Source organism: Sardina pilchardus, chromosome 24 (assembly GCF_963854185.1).
Source record: "Sardina pilchardus chromosome 24, fSarPil1.1, whole genome shotgun sequence".
NCBI lineage: Eukaryota > Metazoa > Chordata > Actinopteri > Clupeiformes > Clupeidae > Sardina > Sardina pilchardus.
This window is the reverse complement of record NC_085017.1, coordinates 29,568,808-29,596,307: the sequence shown is the minus strand read 5'-3', so window position 1 is coordinate 29,596,307 and position 27,500 is coordinate 29,568,808. Positions and strand designations below refer to the sequence as shown.

General features: G+C 47.9%; 6 protein-coding genes across 8 annotated transcripts in view; 2 read left to right on the top strand and 4 right to left on the bottom strand.

Annotated features, from left to right (window-relative positions):
* tdp2b (tyrosyl-DNA phosphodiesterase 2b) overlaps positions 1-4,748 on the bottom strand; it is a 7,041-nt gene extending 2,293 nt beyond the window's left edge. The window contains exons 1-5 of one of the 2 annotated variants that reach the window (XM_062530260.1): positions 4,427-4,748; positions 3,992-4,166; positions 3,636-3,861; positions 3,125-3,216; positions 2,074-2,192 (exon numbers count right to left, since the gene is read on the bottom strand). In XM_062530260.1, coding sequence (XP_062386244.1) covers positions 2,074-2,192; positions 3,125-3,216; positions 3,636-3,861; positions 3,992-4,166; positions 4,427-4,573 — 759 coding nt within the window. In that variant the 5' untranslated portion in view covers positions 4,574-4,748. The remainder of the gene's footprint in view (positions 1-2,073; positions 2,193-3,124; positions 3,217-3,635; positions 3,862-3,991; positions 4,167-4,426) is intronic. The other variant, XM_062530261.1, reaches the window with a different exon arrangement.
* A 199-nt stretch (positions 4,749-4,947) lies between these two features.
* acot13 (acyl-CoA thioesterase 13) lies at positions 4,948-6,312 on the top strand. The gene is made up of 3 exons (XM_062530262.1): positions 4,948-5,118; positions 5,473-5,657; positions 6,044-6,312. The coding sequence occupies exons 1-3, from the start codon at positions 5,035-5,037 to the stop codon at positions 6,201-6,203; spliced, it is 429 nt and encodes a 142-aa protein (XP_062386246.1). The 5' UTR covers positions 4,948-5,034; the 3' UTR covers positions 6,204-6,312.
* A 1,476-nt stretch (positions 6,313-7,788) lies between these two features.
* On the bottom strand, positions 7,789-12,922 carry c24h6orf62 (chromosome 24 C6orf62 homolog). Its single transcript, XM_062529262.1, has 5 exons — positions 11,303-12,922; positions 10,806-10,982; positions 9,462-9,587; positions 8,451-8,585; positions 7,789-8,220 (listed from the first exon to the last, which is right to left on the bottom strand). Exons 1-5 carry the CDS (start codon positions 11,429-11,431, stop codon positions 8,086-8,088), a joined length of 702 nt encoding a protein of 233 aa, XP_062385246.1. The 5' UTR covers positions 11,432-12,922; the 3' UTR covers positions 7,789-8,085.
* A 530-nt stretch (positions 12,923-13,452) lies between these two features.
* Positions 13,453-19,329, top strand: gmnn (geminin DNA replication inhibitor). 2 transcript variants are annotated; one of them, XM_062529987.1, is made up of 7 exons: positions 13,453-13,590; positions 14,095-14,176; positions 15,701-15,801; positions 16,101-16,258; positions 17,062-17,144; positions 18,180-18,290; positions 18,648-19,329. In XM_062529987.1, the coding sequence occupies exons 2-7, from the start codon at positions 14,123-14,125 to the stop codon at positions 18,930-18,932; spliced, it is 792 nt and encodes a 263-aa protein (XP_062385971.1). In that variant the 5' UTR covers positions 13,453-13,590; positions 14,095-14,122; the 3' UTR covers positions 18,933-19,329. The 2 variants fall into 2 exon arrangements, with proteins under 2 accessions (XP_062385971.1, XP_062385970.1); XM_062529986.1 differs by having other exon boundaries at positions 13,455-13,590; positions 15,701-15,841; positions 16,102-16,258.
* A 67-nt stretch (positions 19,330-19,396) lies between these two features.
* Positions 19,397-22,028, bottom strand: LOC134073044 (armadillo-like helical domain-containing protein 2). Its single transcript, XM_062529988.1, has 2 exons — positions 21,794-22,028; positions 19,397-19,830 (listed from the first exon to the last, which is right to left on the bottom strand). The coding sequence occupies exons 1-2, from the start codon at positions 22,002-22,004 to the stop codon at positions 19,400-19,402; spliced, it is 642 nt and encodes a 213-aa protein (XP_062385972.1). The 5' UTR covers positions 22,005-22,028; the 3' UTR covers positions 19,397-19,399.
* Positions 22,029-22,262: 234 nt separating this feature from the next.
* Positions 22,263-27,500, bottom strand: part of ripor2 (RHO family interacting cell polarization regulator 2) — a gene marked incomplete in the record, with an annotated part of 183,605 nt that continues 178,367 nt past the window's right edge. Inside the window, 3 exon segments of the mRNA XM_062529526.1 lie at positions 22,263-25,265; positions 26,031-26,121; positions 26,242-26,325. Coding sequence (XP_062385510.1) covers positions 25,165-25,265; positions 26,031-26,121; positions 26,242-26,325 — 276 coding nt within the window.

Below are 27,500 nucleotides of genomic sequence, written 5' to 3'. Positions count from 1 at the left end.
TTTTGGCTGTATGTTTAGGATTATTGTCGTGTTGGAAGGCGAATGACCTCCCCATCCTCAGCTGTCTAGGAGAGGGACGCAGGTTTTCCTCAAGAATTTTGGTGTACTTGGCAGCATCCATTTTCCCTTCTATCCTGACCAATTGCCCAGTCCCCGCTGAAGAGAAACATCCCCAAAACATAATGTTGCCCCCACCATGCTTCAAAGTAGGTATGGTGTGTTTTGGGTGTGTTTGGGTGTGTATACTGTGTTTGGTTAGCGCCTGGAGCTCGATCTTAGTCTCATCTGACCATATAAGCTTTTTCCACATGGTAGCAGAATATTCCAGATGTGTTTTTGCACTGAACTCCAAGCGCAATGTTTGGCGAAAACCAACACAGTACACCACCCAAAACACACCATACCTAGTGTGAAGCATGGTGGGGGCAACATTATGTTGTGGGGATGTTTCTTTTCAGCGGGAACTGGGCAATTGGTCAGGATAGAAGGGAAAATGGATGCTGCCAAGTACACCCACATTCTTAAGGAAAACCTGCATCCCTCTCCTAGACAGCTGAGGATGGGGAGGTCATTCGCCTTCCAACACGACTATAATCCTAAACATACTGCCAAAAGAACAAAGCAGTGGCTTAAGGATAGGATGGTGAATATCCTTGAGTGGCAAAGTCAGAGCCCTGACTTAAATCCTATAGAAAATATGTGGATTGACTTGAAGAGAGCAGTCCATCGCCATTCCCTACAGAATTTGACTAAATTTTAACATTTCTGCATGGAAAATTGGGCAAATATTCCCCTATCTAGGTGTGCAAAGCTATAATAGAGACATATCCAAACAGATTGATGGCTGTAATGAAAGCAAAAGGAAGCTTTACAAAGTATTAAGTCAGGGATATGATGACTTTTCCAACCCTGTTATTCTAGTTTTTAATTTTTTATTAATTTTCAGAACTGTTGACTTTTTTTTCATTATTTTGATGTTGTACAGCTAGATTTGTAAATAAAACTGGAAAAGATTTTTTTTAAAAATGGGTTTTGATTTCAGGCTGTAAGACAAAAAAAGTAACTATTTCAAAAGGGTATGATGACTTTCTATAGGCACTGTATATACATAGACGCCGCATTGGTCTGTAGAACGTACGGCAAGCGTGCCGCCATATTGCTAGGGGCAATGTCGACCGATAGATCAATGGAGGCCTATGGAGAAACAAGTGTCTCTGAGTGGAAATGATCGGAGTACAGACCCTGTGGGCTTTGTACAAATCGTAGCGCCTTCTAAACATATGGGGATGGCCTTGTACATGTAAAATCGCACATTCATGTTTTCTGTTGTTGTATTTGACAGTCTAATAAAGGCTAGCTGCTAATAGTACTGACTAGTGTGGCAAGGCTAATTTCACGTCAGTTAACTACGGTTTTGTTGTGAATTGAAGGCAAATTAATTCTGAAACGTAACATTACTCATGTAATCACTTTATTATAAAAGTATTCATACTGTCTTTAGCCTACCTGTTAGCTCGTTGCTGCCATAGCAGGGCTGTACATTGCGAGCAGGTCGTCGCAAATGTGACTAAAAATATATTAGTGCGAGTAGAAATATTAAAATGCTAATTGGCTGGTTTCATTCTCATTGAGCTCAATGCATTTCAAACCAGCTAATTAGCCAACAGCTAATAACTGACATAAAGCATGCTTTACTATTAGTACGTTAAGGGTATAGTGTTGACATGGGGTTATTTGAATTCCAAAGGCCAAGGGGACTTTATCAGGGTGCATAGTGTCCTGGATCCATGAAATAACTGGCCTTTAAAAATAAAAAATCCCCTATGGTAATTTAACATGGGCGTTCCAATACTTATGACCCCCTGTATTTTAAGGAAAACATTTATTTATTTACAATACATTATTCATCCACAAAGAAAATGAATGTCCTTAAAGGTTGAATAGTTACTCATTGTTTCATTTAAGGCATTAAGATACATTTCCAAAAGATGATTTTATATTTAACTTTAAGCATGTGTTCTAATACTTTTGGAGGGCACTGTATCTATGGACTGCATGAGGTGCAGTACCCACCTGCACCACTAGGAGGTTCCTCATCATCTGGGTCATGGGGTACGGAATCACCTCACTCTCCAGGAGCTTCACCCGCGACCTCTTCAGCATCACGCCAGTAAAGTAGCCTTCCTCCCCACCTACACACACACACACACACACACACACACACACACACACACACACACACACACACACACACACACACACACACACACACACACACACACTGTTCAGCATCACGCCAGTAAAGTAGCCTTCCTCCCCACCTACACACACACACACACACACACACACAGTTCAGCATCACACCTGTTCCTCCCCACCTACACACACACACACACACACACACACAGTTCAGCATCACACCGGTGAAGTAGCCTTCCTCCCCACCTACACACACACACACACACACACACACACACACACAGTTCAGCATCACACCTGTTCCTCCCCACCTACACACACACACACACACACACACACACACTGTTCAGCATCACACCTGTTCCTCCCCACCTACACACACACACACACACACCACACACACACACAAACACACACACACAGTTAAGCATCACACCTGTTCCTCCCCACCTACACACACACACACACACACACTGTTCAGCATCACACCGGTGAAGTGGCCTTCTTCTCCGCCTGGACACACCTACACACTGCATCTGATTCCTGCACACACACAGTGATAAACACCCTAGTGATAAACCTCACACTCCCTCACATTCACACACACACACACACACAAGCGATAACCTCACACGCACACATGGTGTGATGATGTGTGTGTTACCCTCGATGACTGTGTAGCTGACGGCGATGTGTGTGTGTGTGTGTGTATGAGTGCCTGTGTGTGTGTGCGTGTGTGCGTGTGTGCGTGCCTGTGTCTGTGTGTGTCAGTGTGTGCGTGCATGCGTGTCAGTGTGTGTGTGTGTGTGTGTGTGTGTGTGTGTGTGTGCATGTGTGTGTGTGTGTGTGCATGTGTGTGTGTGTGTGTGTGTGTGTGTGTGTGTGCGTGTGTGTGTGTGTGCGTGTGTGTGTGTGTGTGTGTTACCCTCGATGATGATGTAGCTGACGGCTCTCTTCCTGATGTACTGGATGTACGGTGGAACCAACTCCTGCAGAAACACCACGTCTGGAGTGTAGCTGTGGTGAGGAATACCAGCATTACACACACACACACACACACACACACACACACACCTACAGTAACACCACGTCTGGAGTGTAGCTGTGGTGAAGAATACCACTGCATTACACACACACACACACACACACACCTACAGTAGAACTGTGATCCAGATGATGAAAGAGCAAAGTCCTCCAACACACACACACACACACACACACACACACAGGTGAGGTCACTCAAAGCGCCAGGTAAGAGCACAGGCCTCCAACACACACACACACACACACACACACACACACACACACACACACACACACACACACACACACACACACACACACACACACACACACACACACACACACACACACACACACACACACACACACACACACACACACACACACACACACACACAGGTGAGGTCACTCACAGCGCTAGGTAAGAGCACAGGCCCCTGGCGCGCTCTCCCAGGTTCAGAGTGTCCAGTCCGTCCACGTTCCAGGTGAGCAGCGACAGCTTGCCGTCCGCCTCTGGCTCCGCCTCCTCTGCTGGCTGTGTGTGTGTGTGTGTGTGCGTGTGTGTGTGTGTGTGTGTCTTGCTGTCGGCTGACGGCGTGCTACCAGAGCTGCTGGGCTCCTCGCTGGTCAGGTCGATGCTGCAGGGTGTGTGTGTGTGTGTGTGTGTGTGTGTGTGTGAGAGAGAGAGAGAGGTTGGGAGAGGCCACATGTGAACCTGCACAACTTGTGTTCTGGGATCATTCAGTCACATGATGCCGGATCAGCACTCACCAGCTAGTGTTGGCTGTTCTTAACCGCTTCCTGCTGCTGTCTGAGCTATTCTCCGGATCCACTGAAGCTTTTCTTTTTGTTTCTGTGCTGTCGTTCTCTTTTCTCGTCTCTTCGACAAACTGAACATCGAATGCTGACTCCATGTCTGCCTCGAAATACGAGTTCACAGCTCTCTGAAACGTGATGACGCCATGACGTGGTTATTCAAAGTTGCATTCAAATCCATCTGGACTCACGCTATGTTGTCGTCGCGCTGCCCACACCAGACATACTCGGCCAACTTTAGCTTAGTGTCATGACTAACGACAAAAGTAACCCTACCTACCGGTAAATTAACCACAGCATCACTAAAATTAGCAGCCATAAACACGCTTCCTTTATTCACACCAGCCCGGTACTGAATGTGCGCAGCTATGAGTCAGATATACGTTACCTCCATGTCCCAATCATTCTCAGCCAGATAGCACTGCGCCACGGCGCCGTCTGTCCCGGTGACGGACGCGAACTCATCACACAGCAGCAGTCTCGTCTCCTCCAAACCGTCCGCGGCGGCCGAGACCTCGGTGGCTACGGAAGCCATTGTGAACTTACCCGGTTAGTGGGTCGATATGCACGAATCGCGCACTACTGCTGTTTCAATTTTTAAAAGCGCTCAAATATCTTACAAGCATCTCCGAAGTCAAACGTCTGCTGGCCCTTGCCCCGCTCTCCACAAATTGTGTACCATGTAAATAACTCCGGGTGGAAATACTTAAATGACCTACATTGGGACCGAGCTAAACACATGTTACGTTTACGTCTACTGGTTTTCATAATTAAAGAATAGGCTATCAAACCATATATCTTAGATGAAGAAGTATGAGCTTTGGTGTGTTCATTTCTAAATACACAATGGCACTGTATCGGTAAAGACAATAATTTGAAAGGTTGTTTTCAAATGCCAGGAACATATTCCATCTTCCGGGGGTCCGAGTTGGATAGGACACCTCGTTGGAAACTTGACATTGGTCCTTTGATTGTGCTGAAGAGTTAGAGAACACAATGGGTTCGCTATCAGTAAATACAATAAAACAGCTTATGAAAGCTATGGTGGACACCCCTGGCTTTGACCGCGTTTTAAACAAGGTTAGTAACCTTAGCCACCGTCTTACCTGTAGAGAAATGTTAGCATAGCTGAGGGCGCAGAAACATGACAACTTTTCTCATCTTTCTAATGCCATACCTTACACTGTCTGACAGACCTTGATGACATTTTGGGAAAGATTCTTGAAAGACTGTCTTTTAACTAATGCCCCTCACTCAAGCTTTTCTCAAAAGACTACAATCTTTCAAGAATCTTGCCCAAATCTTGTCAAAGTCTTTCAGTGTAAGGTAGGCTTTAGTGGTGTCGGTTCTCCAGTGTCGGACTTGTCCGTGCTATTGCAGTATGTTGTGCAGACGTGTAAACTGGTTTTGGGTATCGCTGCGTTGTCTCTGCAGGTCAGTGTCCTATCCGCGAGCCCCGGTAAGGTTGTGTGTGAGATGAAGGTTGAGGAAGAGCACACGAACCGAGGGGGCACACTGCACGGGGGGCTCACGGCGACCCTGGTCGACGTCATCTCCACCACCGCGATCATGTACTCCGAGAGAGGCGCGCCGGGCGTCAGTGTCGACATGAACATCACGTAAGTTCCTGAGCAAGCTGCTTTCAGACATAGGTGTGTGTGTGTGTGTGTGTGTGTGTGTGGCTACTTTCAGACATATGAGCAAGTCCGCATACTGTCCATGTGCGTGTTAACCTGTTGAACCAAGCGGTGGTTCTGTGTCGGTGACGTTCACACACCATGTCCGCATTATAATCACCCGAAAGGCCGGGCCCCCCTTTGACAAAGATCCGCACACTGCGGAGGGCCGTGTCTGAGCAGTTACACACACAAGTGAATGCCACGAGTGCTGGGGTTGGGACACCGGAAGTGTGGAGATGAATCCATGGCACTTCACATTTTGACAGGTACATGATGTCACTACACATTTTGACAGGTACATGATGTCACTATACACATTTTGACAGGTACATGAATGCCGCCAAGATGGGAGAAGACGTCCTGATCACCGCGCAGGTCCTGAAACAGGGACGGACGCTCGCCTTCGCCACCGTAGACCTCACCAGCAAAGCCACGGGGAAGCTGATAGCGCAGGGAAGGCACACGAAACACCTGGGCAGCGGCTAGTGTGCGGTCTGGTAGTAACGTGCTGTCAGGCTAGAGTGCATGAAGTAGTCTTACTGTGTGTAAATAATGCTCCTACTTTGAAAGGTGTTAATAAAAGAGCTTCTCAAACGCTGTGCAGCAGAGTGTGGGGATATGTTCAGCAGTGTGGATTTATTTCAAACAATCTTCAACACACGAGGGCCGCCCCTGAAGAGCAGCCATTGCCATTGTCGTTATAATGCAAATGATTTAACAAGAAAGAAATTCAATGAAGTGATTTAATGTCTCGTTTGCCAAGTAAAGCAGACTTTACAGATGCCATGTCTCTCTTATAAGCACTGCAATCATTAGTTTTATTACAAGATTGGTTCTCCTGTCAATAAAAAAGAAAAACAAGATGTCAAGTCATCCTGAACATATCCTCCTTGACATGTATTTCCATCTGGCAAAAACGCTTAAACAATTAGTCCCCCCTTATAGTTCCCATCACCAGAATCATATTCAGTAGCTTCAGTGTCTAGTACATGAGGCTTGTTTGGTGACTAAGACGTCACTCCAGCCAAACCAAACTCAAGGTTCCTCAGCGTGTTGCATAACTGCCCACCTGTGCCCCCCCCCCCCCCCTCCCTCCAGATCTCACCATCATGTAAATTACAGAACAAATGACAGAAGGTTTGATTTGTAGGCGCGGAATGACACTCAAATGAGAAAAGAAAATAAGTCCAGCAAAACAAAGGCAGTTTAAAGACCAACAGGAGGAGCGATGGCTGGACTGCGTGAGCTGAAGCATTCACCTCGTTACATCCCTCTCTCTCTCACTCTCACACACACACACACACACACACACACACACAGCTGCATGAGCTGAAGCATTCACCTCGTTACATCCCTCTCTCTCTCTCTCTCACACACACACACACACAGCTGCAAGAGCTGAAGCATTCACCTCGTTACATCTTTGCATATCAAGAGTCGACCCCCCCCCCCCCAAGCTTGACCCCCCAGCTTCTATGTCCGTGGTCACAGATTGTCATTTAACCTAGAAATCCCTAGCATCTTTCACCCTCCCCTCGACAGAACACACACGTTTAACAATCCGTCACAACCTGCGGACACAGCCTCACAACAAGATGACCATATGGAGACCACCGTCACTATGGAGACCACCGTCACTGGATCCTGTGTTTGTTTGTTTGTTTGTTTGTTTGTTTATGTTTGTATTTTTTTTTCCTTTTTCTTTTTTTTTTTTCCATAATCACCGAGTTCCTTGAGTGGCCAGTGCTGCTCCGGCAGAACCACTCACACCAATGTTCTTATGTTCTATGTTCTTATGTTCTTCAGCGTTAACAACACAACTAGAACGGTTCTGACAGGTGGGGGGGGGGGGGGGGGGGGGGGGGGGGGGGGGGAGGAAGGGAGGAGGAGGAGGAGGAGGAGGAGGAGGAGGGGGGGGGGGGGGGGGTGTGTGTGGGGTTGGGTGGAGTAACGACCACACCAAAACCTGGCAGAGGGCTTGATCAACCTGTGGGGGCAGAGTCATTGTTGGGGTGGGGTCAGGGTGGGGGGGGGTGGGGTCATGGTGGGGTCAGGGTGGGGTCATGGCGGGGGGGGGGGGTCATGGTGTGGGGGGGGGGGGGGGGTCAGGGGGGGGGACAGGGTGATGAGCAGGTTTGGGATGAAAATGAGTGGTCAACAAAAAGAAGGAGAGTTCCAAGCACAAGTTCAATTCTATTCAATAGAGGAGCGTTATGGGTGAGTGCGGTCGACTTGCTGGGCTGCTGGGCTGGGGGGGGCTGCTAGCGCTCTAGCACTAGCGCTAGCGCTAGCGGAGAGGAGGAGAGGAGGAGAGGAGGAGAGGCGTGGAGGAGGAGAGGCGTAGAGGCGGAGTGGAGGCGGCGCTGGTCTAGTCGGGCATGTAGGGCCGCAGCTGGTCCTCCAGGTCTCCTGCTCCCCAGCACGTCAGCTGGTCCTGCGGCAGGTACAGACACAGACTGCACAGCTTGAACACCGACGCCCGACTCTTGCTCTTGCTCTGGGTCTGCAGCAGGACACACACACACACACACAGGGATCAGGACACGCCAACACACACACACACACACACACACACACAGGGATCAGGACACGCCATCACACACACACACACACACACACACACACACACAGGGATCAGGACACGCCATCACACACACACACACACACTACCTGTAGGTGGGTTCGTGCTACACTACCTGTAGGTGGGCTCGTATAACACAGATTGGTTTGTACCTGTAAGTGCTGTTTATCCATGAAAAGAAACACAGATTGGTTTGGGTTGTTGAGAACCATTCCAGCCTTGTCTTTGCGCCCAACAGCGTGCAAGAACTGCTTCTCGTAGTCTCCGTGATGAAACTCAAACTTGGCCTGGGAACAGAGGAGTTGCATTATAATCCACACTTCCCGAGTCCAGTCTGTTAACTAAGAATTGCTCGTTACTGCTTCAAATTGGCAAACCATGGTCAAAGGTCAAAGTTCAAAGATCAAATAAAAAGTACTGCCGATTAGGACTTAAGTTTTGAAAGTATAAATAAGTTCACGGCTAGGAAGATTTTGTTAAAATGTGAGAGGAAGTTGGGTGCCCAATGCCAGTTTAGCCATATGGACATTCAGATAAGTAGACCCGGGGGGTATTCCAAGTGGTTTAGTGACAAACCTGTAAGTTAACTCGGAGTATGAGGTACACCCCCTACAACAAGAGCCCTATGCCACTGTTTAGTTAGTAAGAGGTACACGCCCTACAACAAGAGCCCTATGCCACTGTTTAGTCAGGAAGATGAAGCCATCCTGCTCCTCTATTAGGAGGTTCACCCCTTACTGAGTTAACTTACCTGGATTTGTCACTTAACCACATACTTGGAATACCCCCCTGGAGGGTGAATGTGGCTTAGACACGGCAAAGCTGGAGTGTGAGTGAGTGTGTGTGTGTGTGTGAGAGAGAGCGTGGCTTAGACACGGCAAAGCTGGAGTGTGAGTGAGTGTGTGTGTGTGTGTGTGAGAGAGAGCGTGGCTTAGACACGGCAGAACTGGAGTGTGTGTGTGTGTGTGTGGCTGTGGCTTAGACACAGCAGAGCTGAAGTGAGAGAGTGTGTGTGTGTGAGAGAGCGTGGCTTAGACACGGCAGAGCTGGAGTGTGTGTGTGGCTGTGGCTTAGACACAGCAGAGCTGGAGTGAGAGAGAGTGTGTGTGTGTGTGTGTGTGTGTGTGTGTGTGCGTGTGTGTGCGTGTGTGAGAGCGACCCACCTGAACAGGCCGAAACGGCTCGTGATCGGCCCCCTTCCAGCGGGAGAACAGGAGACAGACGATCTTCTCGATGTCGTTGCGGGGCCAAAGGATAAAGTCCATCTCCTGGGTACACCCAATCACATCCTGCACGACAACCCGAACACACACACACACACGTTACCGCAGCACTGTCTCTAATGAGCTGCACACACACACACACACACCAGAGCGCAGTTCACACACAAGTCACCCATTTATCATTACTATTTAGCACTGATAACATCATTTAATATGATTCATCCTGGAACACAGGAATCAATCTCCTTTTCACACACACACACACACACAGTTGGAATGGGTTCATGCTGGAGCATTCTAATGGACCATTAGCATGCACAGATGAGACGATACTTAAATCTGTATGAAAAAAAGTAGTGTGAGGGCTCTGTTGCTATAACGGTAGGAGAGAGGAGAGACTGTGTGTGTGTGTGTGTGTGTGTGTGTGTGTGTGTGTGTAGTGTGAGGGCTCTGTGGCTATAACGGTAGGAGAGAGGAGAGACTGTCTGTGTGTGTGTGTGTGTGTGTAGTGTGAGGGCTCTGTTGCTATAACGGTAGGAGAGGAGAGACTCTGTGTGTGTGCGTGTGTGTGTGTGTGTGTGTGTGTGTAGTGTGAGGGGAGGGCTCTGTTGCTATAACGGTAGGAGAGGAGAGACTGTGTGTGTGCGTGTGTGTGTGTGTGTGTGTGTGTGTAGTGTGAGGGGAGGGCTCTGTGGCTATAACGGTAGGAGAGAGGAAAGACTGTGTGTGTGCGTGTGTGTGTAGTGTGTGTGTGTGCGTGTGTGTGTAGTGTGAGGGCTCTGTTGCTATAACGGTAGGAGAGAGGAGAGACTGTGTGTGTGTGTGTGTGTGTAGTGTGAATGCTCTGTGGCTATAACGGTAGGAGAGAGAAGAGACTGTGTGTGTGTGTGTGTGTGTGTGTGTGTAGTGTGTGAATGCCCTGTTGCTATAACGGTAGGAGAGAGGAGAGACTGTGTGTGTGTGTAGTGTGAGGGCTCTGTTGCTATGACGATAGGAGAGAGTTCAAGGGTCAGGTGACCTATGACAGGCACAGATGACGTGACAGGTGACCGGTGGAGCGCCTACACACACACACACTCTCTCACACACACACACACACACACACACGCTCACCCTGCGCATAGACACTCTCACACACACACACACTCACACACACACACGCTCACCCTGCGCATAGACACTCTCACACACACACACACTCACACACACACACACGCTCACCCTGCGCATAGACACTCTCACACACACACACACTCACACACACACACACACACACACGCTCACCCTGCGCATAGACTGGTAGCGCGGCGCGTGCAGCTGCACTATGTCCTTCTGCAGCAGCTCAATGGAACTCTCCAGCGAGTAGCCGGAGTTCCGCACGCCCTTCAGAATGTTCTCCTCGTAGTTGCTGGTCATCACCGGCAGCACCTCCGCCACCTCGAAAAGTGCAGACTTCTTCTTCTGCTCAGGGAACACACACAAGAGAAGACAAGCGTTAGAAAAGTTCAGACTTCTTCTTCTGCAGATAAGGGAAGAGAAGACTAGCTTTAGAAAAGTGCTGACTACTTCTTCTGCTAAGGAGACATGGAGAAGAGAAGCATAAGAAATCAGTTAAAGCATCACTGTGAAGCTGGGAAAACAGTCATGCTGCTTCAAGATACTTAAGACTCTTTAAAAGTCATTAAAAGGATGCTATGCCATTTCAATTAGCAACTAGAGCTCTGATTTAGATGTTTATGGTATGGCCTAGAGGGAGTGTTGAGTGTATATTTGGAGCGCACCTTTTCTTTGAACACGAAGGCGATGTAGATCTTGAAGTCGAACTGGTCGGCCAGGGATTCTCGTTTCTTCCGAAGTTGAGCACGAAGTCGGTTTCTCATTTGGTTTCTTCGGGAAGTCGCGTCCCCCATTGTTGATAATCGTTTCACTTTTTCAATTTTTAAAAGAAATCTATTTTTGTGGTTATGTCCTATTGACTAGCACGGAGCTAAAGTTACCCCTTTTCAGAGAGGAGAAAGAGTAAAGGTCTCTAAGACTACTCGGATTACATACTACTTCTAACAGGAGGGGGAAATCAGCCAACTCACGCTAAGTCATTGTAGATCAAATGGGAAAAGTGCGACTGCTGATCAATTTAGTTGCGACTAGACCTACATGAGCAATATCAGTCTAGATTTCTCAGGAGATCATATCGGTTAAGAGCTGGGCATTCAAGTTAAGGCCAAAGACACGTCCGACTATTCGCGTTTACACAGGGAATAAATCAATTTCAACAGAAAGCAAAACAATTATGGTGACTTTTGTCGCTGCAAATGTAACGTTAACTGACAACAAAAATGAGAGTTCCCATTACTTCCGAAACCCATGCCGAGACAGGCTCTGTAACTGTGAAATAGAAACCTACACAAACGTTCGAGCAGAGAGAACTACTTTTTTGTTATTACCAAGAGCTTCGTTCATATTTGATTTTTTTTGTTTTTGTAGTTTGTAATTTCTGTTTACACTAAGCTAGTTCAGCAAAGGCTCTTCGAATGGCAGGGATACGGACGACCATGGCAGACACATGTGGATGCCAGGACAAATTGGCACCAGGTAAAACACAGAAGTTACCAGAGAAGGTTGACATGTCGCTATTTACAGCCATAAAACTGGCCCGCGGTCTGCTACGCCATTGTCGATGACATTCCTCATCATGAGCTATTGATGGTTGGCCAGCTAGCCAACTTGTGCTAGCTAGCTAGGCAACGCAGCTATACACTTCACCACCAGCTAGCTACAAAACTCTCCAGCTACATTTTAATTTGGACTTAACAATGTGATAACGGGCCCCTGTGTTTGCTTAAGAGCTGCTTAATGTGCCTCTTTACATTTTTTGCCTGGTTTAACAGAAGGCTTAGTTTACTACAGTGAAAACCCGGATCTTGCGAGGCTTGCTAGCCACCTAGCTAACTATTGTTGCTCGTCACCATTTTGAGGAGTCTAAATTGCAGCCACATTGTTGAACTAGTTACAAAGCCTGTTAACTAGCTAACTAGCTTTGTCCCATCTCGTCAAAGGGGTAACAACAGTGTATTAAATTATACCAACAGTTGACAACAGATTAATTTTCTCTTCTGATGACGCTTCAAGGTAGTATCTCCGCTTGTTTTCGAGCTTTTTTTTTTCAGTCGTCACAAACAACCAACCTAGCCAGCCATGCCATGTCAAGATAAAGTGACAAACCAACAGAAATCCTCCGTTCTTTCGGGAGATATGCGACGAGATTTGCTTCTTGGCGGACCCATACTTATCAGTAATTGAGCAAAACGACTTTTGATCGGTTCTTTGACGTGTCCGGCCTTCGATTCCTGTGTTGAGTAAAGAACAGCAGCGCTCCTCACCAAACAAATGATCCAAAATGGCGGCTGCGCGTCACGCAGTTCTGCAGACAGCGTGCGGACACGTGACAGCTGCCTCGTGAAAAACAATCTGACGCTCGTGCACTTATATCGCTGATGACAACTGCGCTTGTTTTGGCACCGCGCAACATTTCATGCTCTTAAAGGGGCAAACACCACTCGACTAAGCAGTGAACGATCTCTGAAATACACCTATGGGGTTATACGTCGACATTTTAGGATGTTTTATATTCACGGAGAGCACCTAATATGGCGGGCACATTACATGTCAGTTTAGCCTACAAGACAACAAGTAGCAAGTATCCGTGGCCAATGCATGGACTCATGAAATTGAAAGGATGTGATGTGCACACATCCACTAACAGGTGCTGGATCAAAAATGATTAACACGTAAATTAACTTTTATTATAAAATCACGATTGCTTCAGGGTTCTCTTAAAGTTGTTTGTGTTTGCCAGACATTCACGCTAAGAAGTTCATAGTTTACTCATTTCAACACGCAAATGTTTACATCAGCTGTCCGGCAGGTGAGGCGCGTGAGCAAACAAAAGGACGCGAGCGACCACTGTTCGCGCGTGGGCAAGACCACGTGACCCCATCGACTACTTAAGCTTGTGGCGCGCTTTGGGCTGCATGTTTTGTACTAGTCGCCCGGTTTCTTTCAAGACACAGTAAGTGATTGTCTACGATACTTTGAATGTTCTAAAGCTTTATGCGATCAAAATGTGTTCCTTTTTCTAAACCTTTTCAGCAGTGTCAAGCTAGTAAACTCAATTTTCAAAACGTCTTTAGTTATCCAGTTAACTTAGCCATCTAGCTAACTTTCCAACAATGTTACCATTTCACTTGGCGGAATACTTTACTTTTCCTCTTAACCGCATGTCATGATCACCATTAACTAGTTGGAACTGGGACTACTATGCTTTATGTGCTGGTTTCAGTTTGTGTAATGAGACTCCAATGCCTTCGAGGACTAGCGTTTACTTAAAAAAAAAAAAAAAAAAACACGTTACTGCGTCTTGGTTCCAGGCCTGTCCGAAATAAGAAAATGTCTCCTTAAAAGGATCATACTATGGAAATTCACTTGTAGTAGTTGGCTAGTTGCTTATAAAAATGTGTAGCTGAAGGGTGATTTTTCGTATGCTGTGTCTAATGTTTGTGCTGTGGTATTTCAGAAACGAGAAGCTTGAATAAAGAACAACCATGAGTTCCATCAGGAAATTGAAACCCTCTGACAAGACTTCAGAGAACATCAAGGTAAACGGCAGTGCTAGTAACATGAGCAATATTTGCAGTCAGAGGTAAACAATATTTGTTATTAGAGGGATGCAATCATTTACGTCTGTAGTGGACCAAATTGTTTGGGAAAATAATATATCGTTTCTCCCTTGTATGTGCTCTAATTGTCGTTTTGGGTGTAATTGACATCGTTGTATGTCATAGGTGTATATATATCTATGGTTGTATGTTACGTTGATTGGACACAGTATAGAGTGAGTGTCCATGATTGGATTGGTTAGGACTCAGTTGAGCAATTCATGACCACACACCAGATAGAGCTTTGTGGTCAAGATTAAGTCCTGATTGGTTTACTTGCCACTCATCTGCACTGACGACCTGCTGATATCCACAAATCAATCATTGTGAGAACACCATTTGGACTGGTGTGTGTGTGTGGTGTAGTTCTGTATTGTGTGTTGTACTGGCCTGTGTGGTTTAGTTCTGTATTGGACTGTGTGTGTTGGTGTGTGTTGGTGTAGTTGTGTATTGGTGTGTGTGGTGTAGTTGTGTATTGGTGTGTGTGTGGTGTAGTTGTGTATTGGTGTGTGTGTGGTGTAGTTGTGTATTGGTGTGTGTGGTGTAGTTGTGTATTGGTGTGTGTGGTGTAGTTGTGTGTGTGGTGTAGTTGTGTTGGGGTGTGTGGTGTAGTTGTGGTGTAGTTGTGTATTGGTGTGTGTGTGTGTGTGTGTGTGTGTGTGGTGTAGTTGTGTTGGTGTGTGTGTGTGTGTGTGTGGTGTAGTTGTGTATTGTCTGTGAGAACATTAACCTGGCCCCTCATGCTGAGATTGAGGGGAGAGAGCTCGTTCCCACGGTCGTCTTATTTGTACAGGAGTGAGAGTGGCCCAGCGGAGTGTGTGTGTGTGTGTGTGCACGAGCACTTCAGCCAGCGTGGGAAAGGGGCAGACCCCGGTCTTCTGACTCACACACTCAACACCTCACGTTCCCACACGCTGCAATAGGACACACACACACACACACACACACACGGCACCTATTCACTTGCCCTGATAATGGCTCAGCTGTGTGGAATGAAACTGGAGATGATTGGCTGTTAACTAACGTGGACATGCAGAGCTCCCACTCTAGAAGCAGAGTGCTGCTGTCTGGCTCTGAGCATCAGCTGGTATAGAGGGAACCATGGCAACCAGTATCATGATGCATCAGCTGGTATAGACTCCATAAGGACTCTTAGAAGTGCATCAGCTGGTATAGACTCCATAAGGACTCGTAGAAGTGCATCAGCTGGTATAGACGCCATAAGGACTCGTAGAAGTGCATGGTATCAGCTGGTATAGACGCCATAAGGACTCGTAGAAGTGTATCAGCTGGTATAGACTCCATAAGGACTCGTAGAGATGCATTATCCATCCTGAGGGAACCATGGCAACCAGTGTCATGATGCCCATGGTGATTTGATGGTGGTTTCTGGGGAACGAGAACTGATCCAGTGTGCATGCGTGGCTTTGTTTGTTTTGTTTATTTTTGTTTTGTTTATTCTAGAGCTTCTTCCAAGCCTCCGCTGGTGCCTGCGGGCCGGAGAGGAGAACCCTGCATGTTCTGCAGCCCTCCGCCGTCAATAAGAACATCAAGCGATCAGCGGAATCCTCCGCCGGCATCAAGAACAGCAAGCGATCAGCGGAGGTTGGTGGCGCGTACATTTCCCAGTTCCTTAATGATGGGTTACATAGAATACACGGTCCTGTTCTGTGTAAATTAAATGCATGGTTCCGTTCTGTGTAAATTAAATGCATGGTCCTGTTCTGTGTAAATTAAATGCATGGTTCCGTTCTGTGTAAATTAAATCCATGGTTCCGTTCTGTGTAAATTGGTCACACTGAAGTTCTCTCTGTGGCGTGGGGAAGGGACTCAGGTTACTGAATTAATCCATCTATTGCTCTCAGACAGGGAAGGCGGTTCCCAAAAGGAAGCTGTGGAACGCAGAACAAGGGAAGGGTTCTAAGAGGGTGAAGGCGGAGGTTGCTGTTCGTCCCGCAGACTCGGAGAACGACCTTCTCCCAGACGGCGTGTCCCAGGAGGCGTACGAGCTCATGATCAAAGGTGAGAACCTGCGGTGTGGAACCCGGCTCAGCTAGTGCTTTGGGTTCTAGAACTGGTTGGGGTTCTAGAGCCTACGGCGCTGGACCCGGCTCAGCCAGAGCCATATAAAGAGAGTTGCGACAACTCCATTGACGCTAATGTTCCATATTTTCTCAACAATAGTTCCCGGAAGTTAGGATCGAACACTCGTTAACAGACAGTAAAAGACGGTTATTTTATGATTCTAACGAACAGTCAAAATCGCTTCCGGGAACTATTTGAACTACTTAAAGTTACACGAACCACGTCACAAACCAAATTTTCTGTACCCGGGTTGTCGCAACTCTCTTTATATGGCTCTGGGCTCAGCTAGTGCTTTGGGTTCTAGAACTGGTTGGGGTTCTAGAGCCTGCGCTGCTGGACCTGGCTCAGCTAGTGCTTTGGGTTCTAGAACTGGTTGGGGTTCTAGAGCCTGCGCTGCTGGACCTGGCTCAGCTAGTGCTTTGGGTTCCTAGTTGCCTGTTTTCTATCAGAACGGAGATATTTTTTTGTAAAACATCAGTTTGCAGCTTTTCCTCTGCGTTGACTTGTAATTCTGTAGTCTTACGATTTTGTCATGCACCACGCTCCTGCAAATACACTCGTATTGCTCACATGAGGCAGGGCCAGGATGGGGTGTGTGTCATGATTTCATCTCTAGCTACGCTGCTGCATATTGCTCACGTGTGTGTGTGTGTGTGTCATGATCTCCTCTGTAGCTACGCTGCTGCCTATTGCTTACGTGTGTGTATGTGTGTCTCACGATTTTGTCTCTTCCCTCCCAGATGCCCCTCCGTCCACGTACTGGAAGGAAGTGGCTGAGGAGCGACGCAAGGCCCTCTACAACACCCTGCAGGAGAACGAGAAGGTGTGTGTGTGTGTTTTACAACACCCTGTAGGAGAACGAGAAGGTGTGTGTGTGTGTGTGTGTGTGTGTGTGTTACAACACCCTAAAGGAGAACGAGAAGGTGTGTGTGTGTGTGTGTGTTACAACACCCTGTAGGAGAACGAGAAGATGTGTGTGTTAATCACTGAAGGGCAGCTGATTAATGTTTAGCCACCTCAGGCCCCGTTCCCACGCTCCATGAGGTGATGCTGTTTTTCCCAGATAGCCCCCCCCCCCCCCCCCCCGCCCATAAACCTCCTGCTACACGGCAGTCTAGGGGGCCTGGTTCCCACGCCACAGTGAACCTGATGGGATACTTCATGCACATTTTAACTAGTTAAGTAATATTTAAGAGAAGAATCCGCACACTTCAAGTCTTTGTGAAAAATTTGCTTTACTGATAGCAAGCTTTCGGTCGTTAGACCTTCTTCAGGCAGAGTTAACTAGTTAAGTAAGAAATTCTACGCATGAAATGCGTTCAGTCTTCTAATAGCAGTCTTGGGCCTGGTTCCAAGCTACAGGTGATGGTTCCTGGGCCTGGATCCAAGCTACAGGTGATGGTTCCTGGGCCTGGATCCAAGCTACAGGTGATGGTTCCTGGGCCTGGATCCAAGCTACAGGTGATGGTTCCTGGGCCTGGATCCAAGCTACAGGTGATGGTTCTTGGGCCTGGATCCAAGCTACAGATGATGGTTCTTGGGCCTGGTTCCCAAGCAGGTGATAGGCTGCTATTTTAAATTTGTCTGAGTAAGAAATCCTGCGCTTGAACACTTGAGTATTCGGTGTTCTAATAGCACAGACATCTGATTCTCTAGAGGGAGGTGGATTAACTAACGTTTACATTCTCTAGAGCCCCATGACGGTGTTTACGGTAAACGTGCACCATGACTGTTTACGGTAAACGTGCACCATGACTGTGTTTACGGTAAACGTGCACCATGATGGGCTGTTTGTTGTTTGTTTCCCCAGCTCCACAAGGCCATTGTTTGTTGTTTATTGTTGTTTGTGTTTCCCCAGCTCCACAAGGCCATTGAGGCGAAAGATGAGGAGATCGCCGCACTGAAGAACGAGAACGCAGATCTGCAGGAACTGGCCCAGCACGTCCAGCACATGGCCGACATGATCGAGGTGTGTGTGGTGTGTGTGGTGTGTGTGTGTGGTGTGTGTGTGTGTGGTGTGTGTGTGTGGTGTGTGTGTGTGTGTGTGTGTGGTAGCCGGCCCAGCACGTCCAGCACATGGCCGACATGATCGAGGTGTGTGTGTGTGTGTGTGTGTGTGTGGTAGATGGCCCAGCACGTCCAGCACATGGCCGACATGATCGAGGTGAAGATTGTGTGTGTGTGTGTAGTAGCTGGCCCAGCACGTCCAGCACCCCCGGCAAGACTAGATTGTGTGTGTGTGTGTGTGTGTGTGTGTGTGTGTGTGTGTGTGTGTGTGATCAGTGATCAGTGTACCCAGCCGGTTTTAACACTCTCTCTTTGGCAGAGGCTAACTGGGAAGAGTCCAGACAACCTGCAGGAAGTCAGGGACCTGGACTTTGAGGAGGAGGATTGTGAGGAAGATGACAGCTGGCGATCAGAGGAGGAGGACGAGGCAGAGGAGGAAGACGAGGCAGAGGAGGAGGACGAGGCAGAGGAGGAAGACGAGGCAGAGGAGGAGGACGAGGCAGAGCGACACAATGAAGATGCGCAGAGTGAGGAGGAGGATGAATCCGCACCCTCGTCCACAGAGTGTGAAGAGGAGCACCAATCTGGCCAAGAGGAGGACTGAGGATTAAGATCTGGACTAGAACTTAGGACCAAAACACACACACACACACACTCGGCCCAATACTAGGACTTGGCATGGAGGGCCCTTAACAGTAACAAGTGCAATTACCCATGTGGTGCAGTGGAGAGATGTCATGTTTTTTATTTAAGTCCTTAAAATGTACTGTTCCACATGTTTTTACTTTTTTCTGCTATTGTTACTGTGCAGTTTTCTTGCACGTCCTTTGTACATAAGCATTGTAGTTAGCGATATTGTTGCTTTGTACATAAGCATTGTAGTTGGCGATATTGTTGCTTTGTACATAAGCATTGTAGTTGGCGATATTGTTGCTTTGTACATAAGCATTGCCTTGACCTGTGTACATGAAAATAAACTGCCCACTCCTTGTTTTGATAAATCGCATCTCTGTATTTTCTCTGGGGAGTTGAGTTATTCTCCGGGTCCTCTCTTGTGTGTTGGCTGTCCCATCAGTAGTGTTCCTCGGTGGGTTCTACGGGCCGGAACCCCAGCACCAGCAGTAGAACGGTGGCGTAGTTCCGGGGCCAGCCGGTCCAGTCCTGGGCCTCCAGCAGCTCCAGACTCGCCTGCAGACCGGCCTGCTGCTCCAGCGCCCGCATGGTGGACACGTAGCTGCAGCAGAGCACGTCCAGCAGGTAGCAGGCCCACATCTGGACCTTGGGGCCGTGCGGCGCGGCGGGCGTTAGCATCGGGGGCAGCGCCGCCACGAGGCCCAGCGAGCATGCGCGCGCCTGGTTGCTAAGGTGACCGTAGCACACGGTGCTCAGCGCCTCCAGCAGCAGCGTCAGGTGCTCGTCGCCAAGCTCCGCCCACTTCTCGGTCAGCAGCTGCACCAGCGTGGGCAGGAAGTCCGCCGCGATCTTGCCTGCCTCGTAGCCACCTAGCATAGCATAGCATTAGCCTTGTAGCCACCTAGCATAGCATAGCATTAGCCTCGTAGCCACCTAGCATAGCATAGCATTAGCCTCGTAGCCACCTAGCATAGCATAGCATTTCATTAGCCTCGTAGCCACCTAGCATAGCATAACATTAGCCTCGTAGCCACCTAGCATAGCATAACATTAGCCTCGTAGCCACCTAGCATAGCATAGCATTTCATTAGCCACCTAGCAAAGCATAGCGTTTCATTAGCCTCGTAGCCACATAGCGAAGCATAGCGTTTCATTAGCCTCGTAGCCACCTAGCGAAGCATAGCGTTTCATTAGCCTCGTAGCCACCTAGCGAAGCATAGCGTTTCATTAGCCTCGTAGCCACCTAGCGAAGCATAGCATTTCATTAGCCTCGTAGCCACCTAGCAAAGCATAACATTTCATTAGCCTCGTAGCCACCTAGCATAGCATTTCATTAGCCTCGTAGCCACATAGCAAAGCATAGCATTTCATTAGCCTCGTAGCCACCTAGCATAGCATTTCATTAGCCTCATAGCCACCTGTTGATGTTAGCATAGCGTAGCGTCTCATTAGCCTCATAACCACCTAGCATAGCGCCTCATTAGCCTCATAGCCACCTGTTGTGTTAGCATAGCATAGCGTCTCATTAGCCTCGTTGCCACCTGTTGTGTTAGCATAGCATAGCGTCTCATTAGCCTCGTTGCCACCTGCAGCAACAGGGGATGACCTAGCATACCATGGAATAGCATAGCATAGCTCTCCATTAACAGGGGTTAATATAGCAAAGCTCCCTATTAGCAGTGGATAGCATAACATAGAACAGCTCCCCATTGCCAGGGGTTAAATATAAACAATAGCCTGCTGACCAGGGGCATGTAAAGGAGTGTGTCTAGGGAGTTGGTAGGCTAGGGCTAGTCGGAGGAGTTGGGGTCTGCCAGTCACCATCACATGTCAGCTTAGCTGCTAGCTGATTGAAGTTAAATGTGTGAGGCTAGGGGAAGGGTGAATCACAAAGCTCATTAAAGTGACATCAAAATATCATCTACCTCATATGATTTTTTTTTTTTTTTTTTTTTTTTAATATAGGGGATAAAATGTGAGCCTTTATTTTCTGAAAAGTATTGTAGTGGAGCAATTGAATATAAACCTTTTTTCAGTGTTATGGCAGCATGATCCAGTTCTCATTACCCATATGGGAAATGACAAAGGGGGGAAAGTGCATCAATACTAATGTTCCATAGAATATATAATATAGGCCTTTACTTTTAATTACATTATGAATGAATTAACTGATTTTTCTTTAGAATGATATGAAATTGTGTATTAATGCAACCAAAAAAAAAAAATTGTCTTTGTACAAAATCTCAGTTACTATATTCCAAAAGCAATATTTCCCATATTGAGAGCCGTGCAGGTAACAGGTCCTGGGGGATCAAAGCACCCCAAGTTGATATCCGTGTATCCACTGAGCACCCCAAGTTGTTACCTGTGTATCCGCTGAGCACCCCAAGTTGATACCTGTGTATCCGAACACCCCAAGTTGATACCTGTGTATCCGCTGAGCACCCCAAGTTGATACCTGTGTATCCGAACACCCCAAGTTGTTACCTGTGTATCCGAAACCCCAAGTTGATACCTGTGTATCCGAAACCCCAAGTTGTTACCTGTGTATCCTTAACCCCAAGTTGATAGCTGTGTATCCGAAACCCCAAGTTGATACCTGTGTATCCGAAACTCCAAGTTGATAGCTGTGTATCCGAACACCCCAAGTTGTTACCTGTGTATCCGAACACCCCAAGTTGATACCTGTGTGTCTGAACACCCCAAGTTGATACCTGTGTATCCGAAACCCCAAGTTGATACCTGTGTATCCGAACACCCCAAGTTGTTACCTGTGTATCCGCTGAGCACCCCAAGTTGTTACCTGTGTATCCGAACACCCCAAGTTGTTACCTGTGTATCCGAACACTCCCAGACTGTGGGCGGCCTCAATCCTCTTCCTGACGGGCAGGGCCTCATTCTGCAGCTGCTTCCCGGCTTCCCGGATGTTGTTATGGAGACGGATTTTCCCATTATCCCCCTCAAAGTTGCCACTTTGATCCACGTCTCCGAACAAGGGCCCCCTGATGTACTTGTGGTACAGTTTGGACACCAGCTGATACATTATTCAGTGTCTCCCAGATCACACACAGAGGAACACAAGTGTTTACGCTTTAACACTGAGGATTCCACTCCTGAAGGTTCTGATGTGTTTATGATGCAATAATGGAATGTTTGGTAAATGATGGAATCATGGCTGTGACATCATAGGCACTAGCATTCTAAAAGGGATGTCTAATGACAACATGTTTGATAAAGTCACAGGTGAGGCGCTCTCAGATACTTTGATGTCTACTTCCAAAATAATACAGGAGACTCAACATTTTATAATTATGCAAAAATAAACTTTATTGCCACTTTCAATGAACAGAGAGAATACTGTATATCTCAAAAACAAGTAAGTAAGGAAAATGATAAGTACAGAAGCCCATAAGCCCAAAACAAGAACATGTTAGCTTCCCCTTGAGTCTTTTACTCAACATGTGTATCAGTGTGTGACTCAGTCTCACATCATCTCAAATACCCTGCGGAAACAAAAAATCAATATCGCATAGTCATATTTTACAACTGAAAGACATCGTCTGTGTAGGATTTAGATGCACAACAGAAGCAGTGAGCGTTTGTATAGCGGAGCAAAAGGCAGTCGAATGCTTTCGAAACACCGGTCCCTTTTTCAAAACAGCGCTCACTCTTCTGCTCACTCTTCCGAAACAGCGCTCACTCTTCCGACGCCCGTGCGTGGAGACCAGTGTGTGTGTGTGTGTGTGTGTGTGTGTGTGTGTGTGTGTGTGTGTGTGTGTGCGTGGAGACCAGCAGGCCGGACTCGGTGGGAGTGGAGTGTGAGCGTCTCCTCACAGCGCAGGATAAAAACACTAAAATACTGAAACCACACGCACACACACACACACACACACACACAACTGCTGAAACCACGCACACACACACAAGTGCTGACACCACACACACACACACACACACTACTGCTGAAACCACGCACACAGACACAACTGCTGAAACCGCACACGCACACACACGCGCACACACACACACACACACACACACACACACACACACACACACACACACACACACACACACACACACACACACACACACACACACACACACACACACACACACACACACACACACACACACACACACACACACACACACACACACACACACCTGCTGAAACCCCAGAAAGGAAGCTCCTCGCAGGGCGACAGGCACCCATAACTCAAATGTACAGAAAAGCAAAACTCTGAATAAAAGGCCTCTCTCTAGTCTTAATAATAACTTACAACACTGCCTGCCCATCCAAAAATACTATTATTATTATTATTATTATTATTATTATACAGCAAAAATATGACAAAAAGCCTTAAATACATTAATTTGCTTTGTCTATCGCTATGGCTTTCAGACAGGGAGTAGTATACGTATTAAATGCAAATACAAATGTATAAATGTATGAAGTCAAACTTCAGTTGTGCTTCTGGTGCTATCTTGGTGGTCCTGGTTTCAAACACATTCCCAATGTGCCGCTCCATCCTGCTGTGGAGCGAAGTCTCCAATTCTGCTTTGGTTGCTCTTTACTTCATGTTGAATGAGATAAATATCACCAAAATGTTCGAGTGCGTTTTTTGGGACATAAAACCATTTTGACGATCTTTCTAAGATGATCCTGAAATACGGGCAGAAGGACAGTAGAATGCACAGGGCTAAACCGGATCAGTTGTTTTACACCTGTGGAGTTGATCAAACTGAATCAGGCTAAACCGGATCAGTTGTTTTACACCTGTGGAGTTGATCAAACTGAATCAGGCTAAACCGGATCAGTTGTTTTACACCTGTGGAGTTGATCAAACAGAATCACAGCCAGACCTGTGCCACATCAGGGCCAGGCGGTGGCCAGATCCGACTCACGTCTGTCCCAGATCCAGGGGTCACATCAAACCCAAAACACGTCAACAACAGAATCTCTGCTCATCATCAAACACAAAAAGTAGAAATTAGAGAAAGATATTATATGAGCATTGCACTGTTTAAAACAACTGCATTTGTTTACAAAATAAATAAATACAAGAGGAGAACCAAGCTGAAAACAGAATAATAAAAAACAGAACCTCGTCCTGGTTCCCCCTCCACTCAGTAGCAAAGAGACGCAGAGCCTGACGCTGCTTAGAACCCCTTAGAACCCCTTAGAACCCCAGTCTCAGGGTCTGCATTCACAGTAAGATGCACTAACACACGGGCTGAACCCAGAACCCAGAACCCAGAACCCAGCCCAGAGGTCTTGTTCCGTTCAGAACCTCAAAGCTCACCAGCTCTGGACCCGAACACACACACACACACACACACACACACACACACACACACACACACACACACACACACACACACACACTCCCCACCTGGAGGTCACACAAAGGTCACCCAATCCCTGACTGAGCTAGCGGAGGGGGGAGAGGGACGAGGGGAATATTCACCCCCCCATGACCCCCCCACATGACGGGTGCAGGCCTGCGGGGCAGCAGATGAGCCACTTGCCCCTCCCTCAGTGCACCTGTGCATCCCTGACGCAGAGCTGGGGGGGCATATGGGGGGGGGGGGGGTATATACAAGCCTCCAGGAGTGCAACTTCAACGCACAAAACAAAAAGAAGAACTAAACGAGAACTAAACGAGAACTAATATACACCGATGTAACGGTCACATGATTATGATGTAACGGTCACATGATTATGATGTAACGGTCACATGACTATGCCTAGTATTGACCCTAATGAGAACAACATGGACGCTGATGCTCAACTCGTGATCATCATGTTAATTGCACAGAAGTAAGATGGCTTCTTGTGTTCTAGACACAGAGTTCTGATCCAAACAGTCCAGAACTCTAGACACAGAGTTCTGATCCAAACAGTCTAGAACTCCAGAGGACTCCACAGAACTCTTGGGCCCTTGGTTTGCATGTGTGTGTGTTTTGTGTTTGTTAGAGAGTACATGTGTGTGTATCTGTATGAGTAAGTGTGTGTGCATGTGTGTGTGTGTGTGCGTGCGTGCGTGTGTGCGTGCGTGCGTGCGTGTATGAATTCATGACTTGTCCTCAACTCCCTGACAGCATGGCTCAAGGCTGAGGAGTATTTTGTGGAGGTGGGGGGTGGGGGGGGGGCCGCCCCCACAGTGGTGGTTTCCACGGCGGCCGTTTCCATGGCGTCCTCAGAAGGCCGTAGTGACGGCGGTGCTGCGCCGAGTACCCAATCGGATCATCTCCCTCGGAACCACATCCAGCTGCTCATACGCCAAACGCCCCTCCTCACCTGAGAGAGAGAGAGAGAGATGGAGGGAGGGAGAGAGAGAGAGAGATGGAGAGAGGGAGAGAAGAGAGAGAGAGAGGGAGAGAGAGAGAGGGAGAGATGGAGAGAGAGAGAGAGAGAGAGAGAGAGAGAGAGAGAGAGAGAGAGAGATGGAGAGAGATGGAGAGAGAGAGAGAGATGGAGAGATGGAGAGAGAGAGAGATGGAGAGACAGGAGAGAGAGAGAGAGATGGAGAGAGAGAGGGAGAGATGGAGAGAGATGGAGAGAGATGGAGAGAGGGAGAGAAGAAAGAGAGAAGGGAGAGAAGAAAGAGAGAAGAGAGAGAGATGGAGAGAGAGCGAGAGAGAAAAGAGAGATGGAGAGAGAGGGAGAGATGGAGAGACAGGAAAGAGAGAGATGGAGAGAGAGAGAAAAGAGAGATGAAGAGAGAGAGCGAGATGGAGAGAGAGAAGAGAGAGAGAGAAGAGAGATGGAGAGATAGGAGAGATAAGAGAGAGAGAGAGGGAGAGAGAGAAGAGAGAGGAGAGAGAGGGAGAGATGGAGAGACAGGAAAGAGAGAGATGGAGAGAGTGAGAGAGAAGAGAGTGAGAGGAGAGAGAGAAGAGAGAGGAGAGAGAAGAGAGATGGAGTGAGAGAGAGAGAGGAGAGAGAGGGAGAGAGAAGAGAGGAGAGAAGAGAGGAGAGAGGTTACCGAAAGTCAACATGGCATAATGTAAACATGTAACTACTGAATAGGATAATTCCGTATATGAAGGTAACCATGGTTACCGAAGGTCAGGAGCGTTTCTATGGCGAGGTGGCGGAGTTCTTCATCGGCGGAGTGGCACAGGGTTACCACGGCACTGATGCTCTCCGTTGCCTAGGATACAGAGGAACATTCTTCAGCTTCTGCAGTAAGTCTGGCATAACCACTACACCAGTGTGTGTGTGTGTCTGTGTGTATGTGTGTGTGTGTTTTTAGGGTTACATCTGGACTGACCTGTAGACAGCTGAGGGCAGCACAAGCAGATCTCTGTGTGTGAACTCCGACCTCGAACAGTGCCTCTGTGTACCACTCTACAGCCTGTGGAAACACACACACACACACACACACACACACACACACACACACACACACAATCAGGACAGGACCAAAGGCAGGGGGTCGAAGGGCAGATCGGGACACAAGGGCCTGGCGTGTGATCACATGACACAAAATGGAGCGATTCAATCAGTCATGGCTGAGACACAATCAATCAATCATACAGCTAGACCAATCAGAGGCTATGACACAATCAGTCAATCATACAGCTAGACCAATCAGAGGCTACAAACAGTCACATGTGATAATCACAGCATCAGTCTCAGACAGTGAGCTGATTGGTAGAACATAGCTGTGCATATGTGTTTGTGTGTGTGTGTGTGTGTGTGTGTGTGTGTGTGTGTGTGTGTGTGTGTAGAACAAAGCTGGAGAGATCTTCTTGATGTGATTTGTTACATATGATTTGCTATCTATATGCATTAGCAGGGAGGCTACTCTGTGACCTGTAGTGTGTGTGTGTGTGTGTGTGTGTGTGTGTGTGTGTGTGTGTGTGTGTGTGTGTGTGGAGCTGACCTTTGCCCTGAAGAGTGTGTGTGCGGAGGCGGTGGTGAGGAAGGAGATGGCGGCCTTGCTGAGGTGTGTGTGTGTGTGTGTGTGTGTGTGTGTGTGTGTGTGAGGAGCTGACCTTTGCCCTGAAGAGTGTGTGTGCGGAGGCGGTGGTGAGGAAGGAGATGGCCGCCTTGCTGAGGTGTGTGTGTGTGTGTGTGTGTGTGTGTGTGTGTGTGTGTGTGAGGAGCTGACCTTTGCCCTGAAGGGTGTGTGTGCGGAGGCGGTGGTGAGGAAGGAGATGGCCGCCTTGCTGAGGTGTGTGTGTGTGTGTGTGTGTGTGTGTGTGTGTGAGGAGCTGACCTTTGCCCTGAAGGGTGTGTGTGCGGAGGCGGTGGTGAGGAAGGAGATGGCGGCCTTGCTGAGGTGTGTGTGTGTGTGTGTGTGTGTGTGTGTGTGTGAGGAGCTGACCTTTGCCCTGAAGGGTGTGTGTGCGGAGGCGGTGGTGAGGAAGGAGATGGCGGCCTTGCTGAGGTGTGTGTGTGTGTGTGTGTGTGTGTGTGTGTGTGAGGAGCTGACCTTTGCCCTGAAGAGTGTGTGTGCGGAGGCGGTGGTGAGGAAGGAGATGGCGGCCTTGCTGAGGTGTGTGTGTGTGTGTGTGTGTGTGTGTG

Coding starts and splice junctions, on each gene's coding strand:
- LOC134073044 (XM_062529988.1), bottom strand. CDS start 22,004: ATGTATCAGCTGGTGTCCAAACTGTACCACAAGTACATCAGGGGGCCC. Junction 19,831..21,793: donor GGGAGTGTTCGGATACACAG/GTAACAACTTGG, acceptor ATGCTATGCTAG/GTGGCTACGAGGCAGGCAAG.
- gmnn (XM_062529986.1), top strand. CDS start 14,123: ATGAGTTCCATCAGGAAATTGAAACCCTCTGACAAGACTTCAGAGAAC. Junction 14,177..15,700: donor AGACTTCAGAGAACATCAAG/GTAAACGGCAGT, acceptor TGTTTATTCTAG/AGCTTCTTCCAAGCCTCCGC. Junction 16,259..17,061: donor GTACGAGCTCATGATCAAAG/GTGAGAACCTGC, acceptor CTTCCCTCCCAG/ATGCCCCTCCGTCCACGTAC.
- acot13 (XM_062530262.1), top strand. CDS start 5,035: ATGGGTTCGCTATCAGTAAATACAATAAAACAGCTTATGAAAGCTATG. Junction 5,119..5,472: donor TTGACCGCGTTTTAAACAAG/GTTAGTAACCTT, acceptor TTGTCTCTGCAG/GTCAGTGTCCTATCCGCGAG. Junction 5,658..6,043: donor AGTGTCGACATGAACATCAC/GTAAGTTCCTGA, acceptor ACATTTTGACAG/GTACATGAATGCCGCCAAGA.
- c24h6orf62 (XM_062529262.1), bottom strand. CDS start 11,431: ATGGGGGACGCGACTTCCCGAAGAAACCAAATGAGAAACCGACTTCGT. Junction 9,588..10,805: donor GCTACCAGTCTATGCGCAGG/GTGAGCGTGTGT, acceptor GTTGTCGTGCAG/GATGTGATTGGGTGTACCCA. Junction 8,586..9,461: donor AGCCGTTTCGGCCTGTTCAG/GTGGGTCGCTCT, acceptor CTCTGTTCCCAG/GCCAAGTTTGAGTTTCATCA.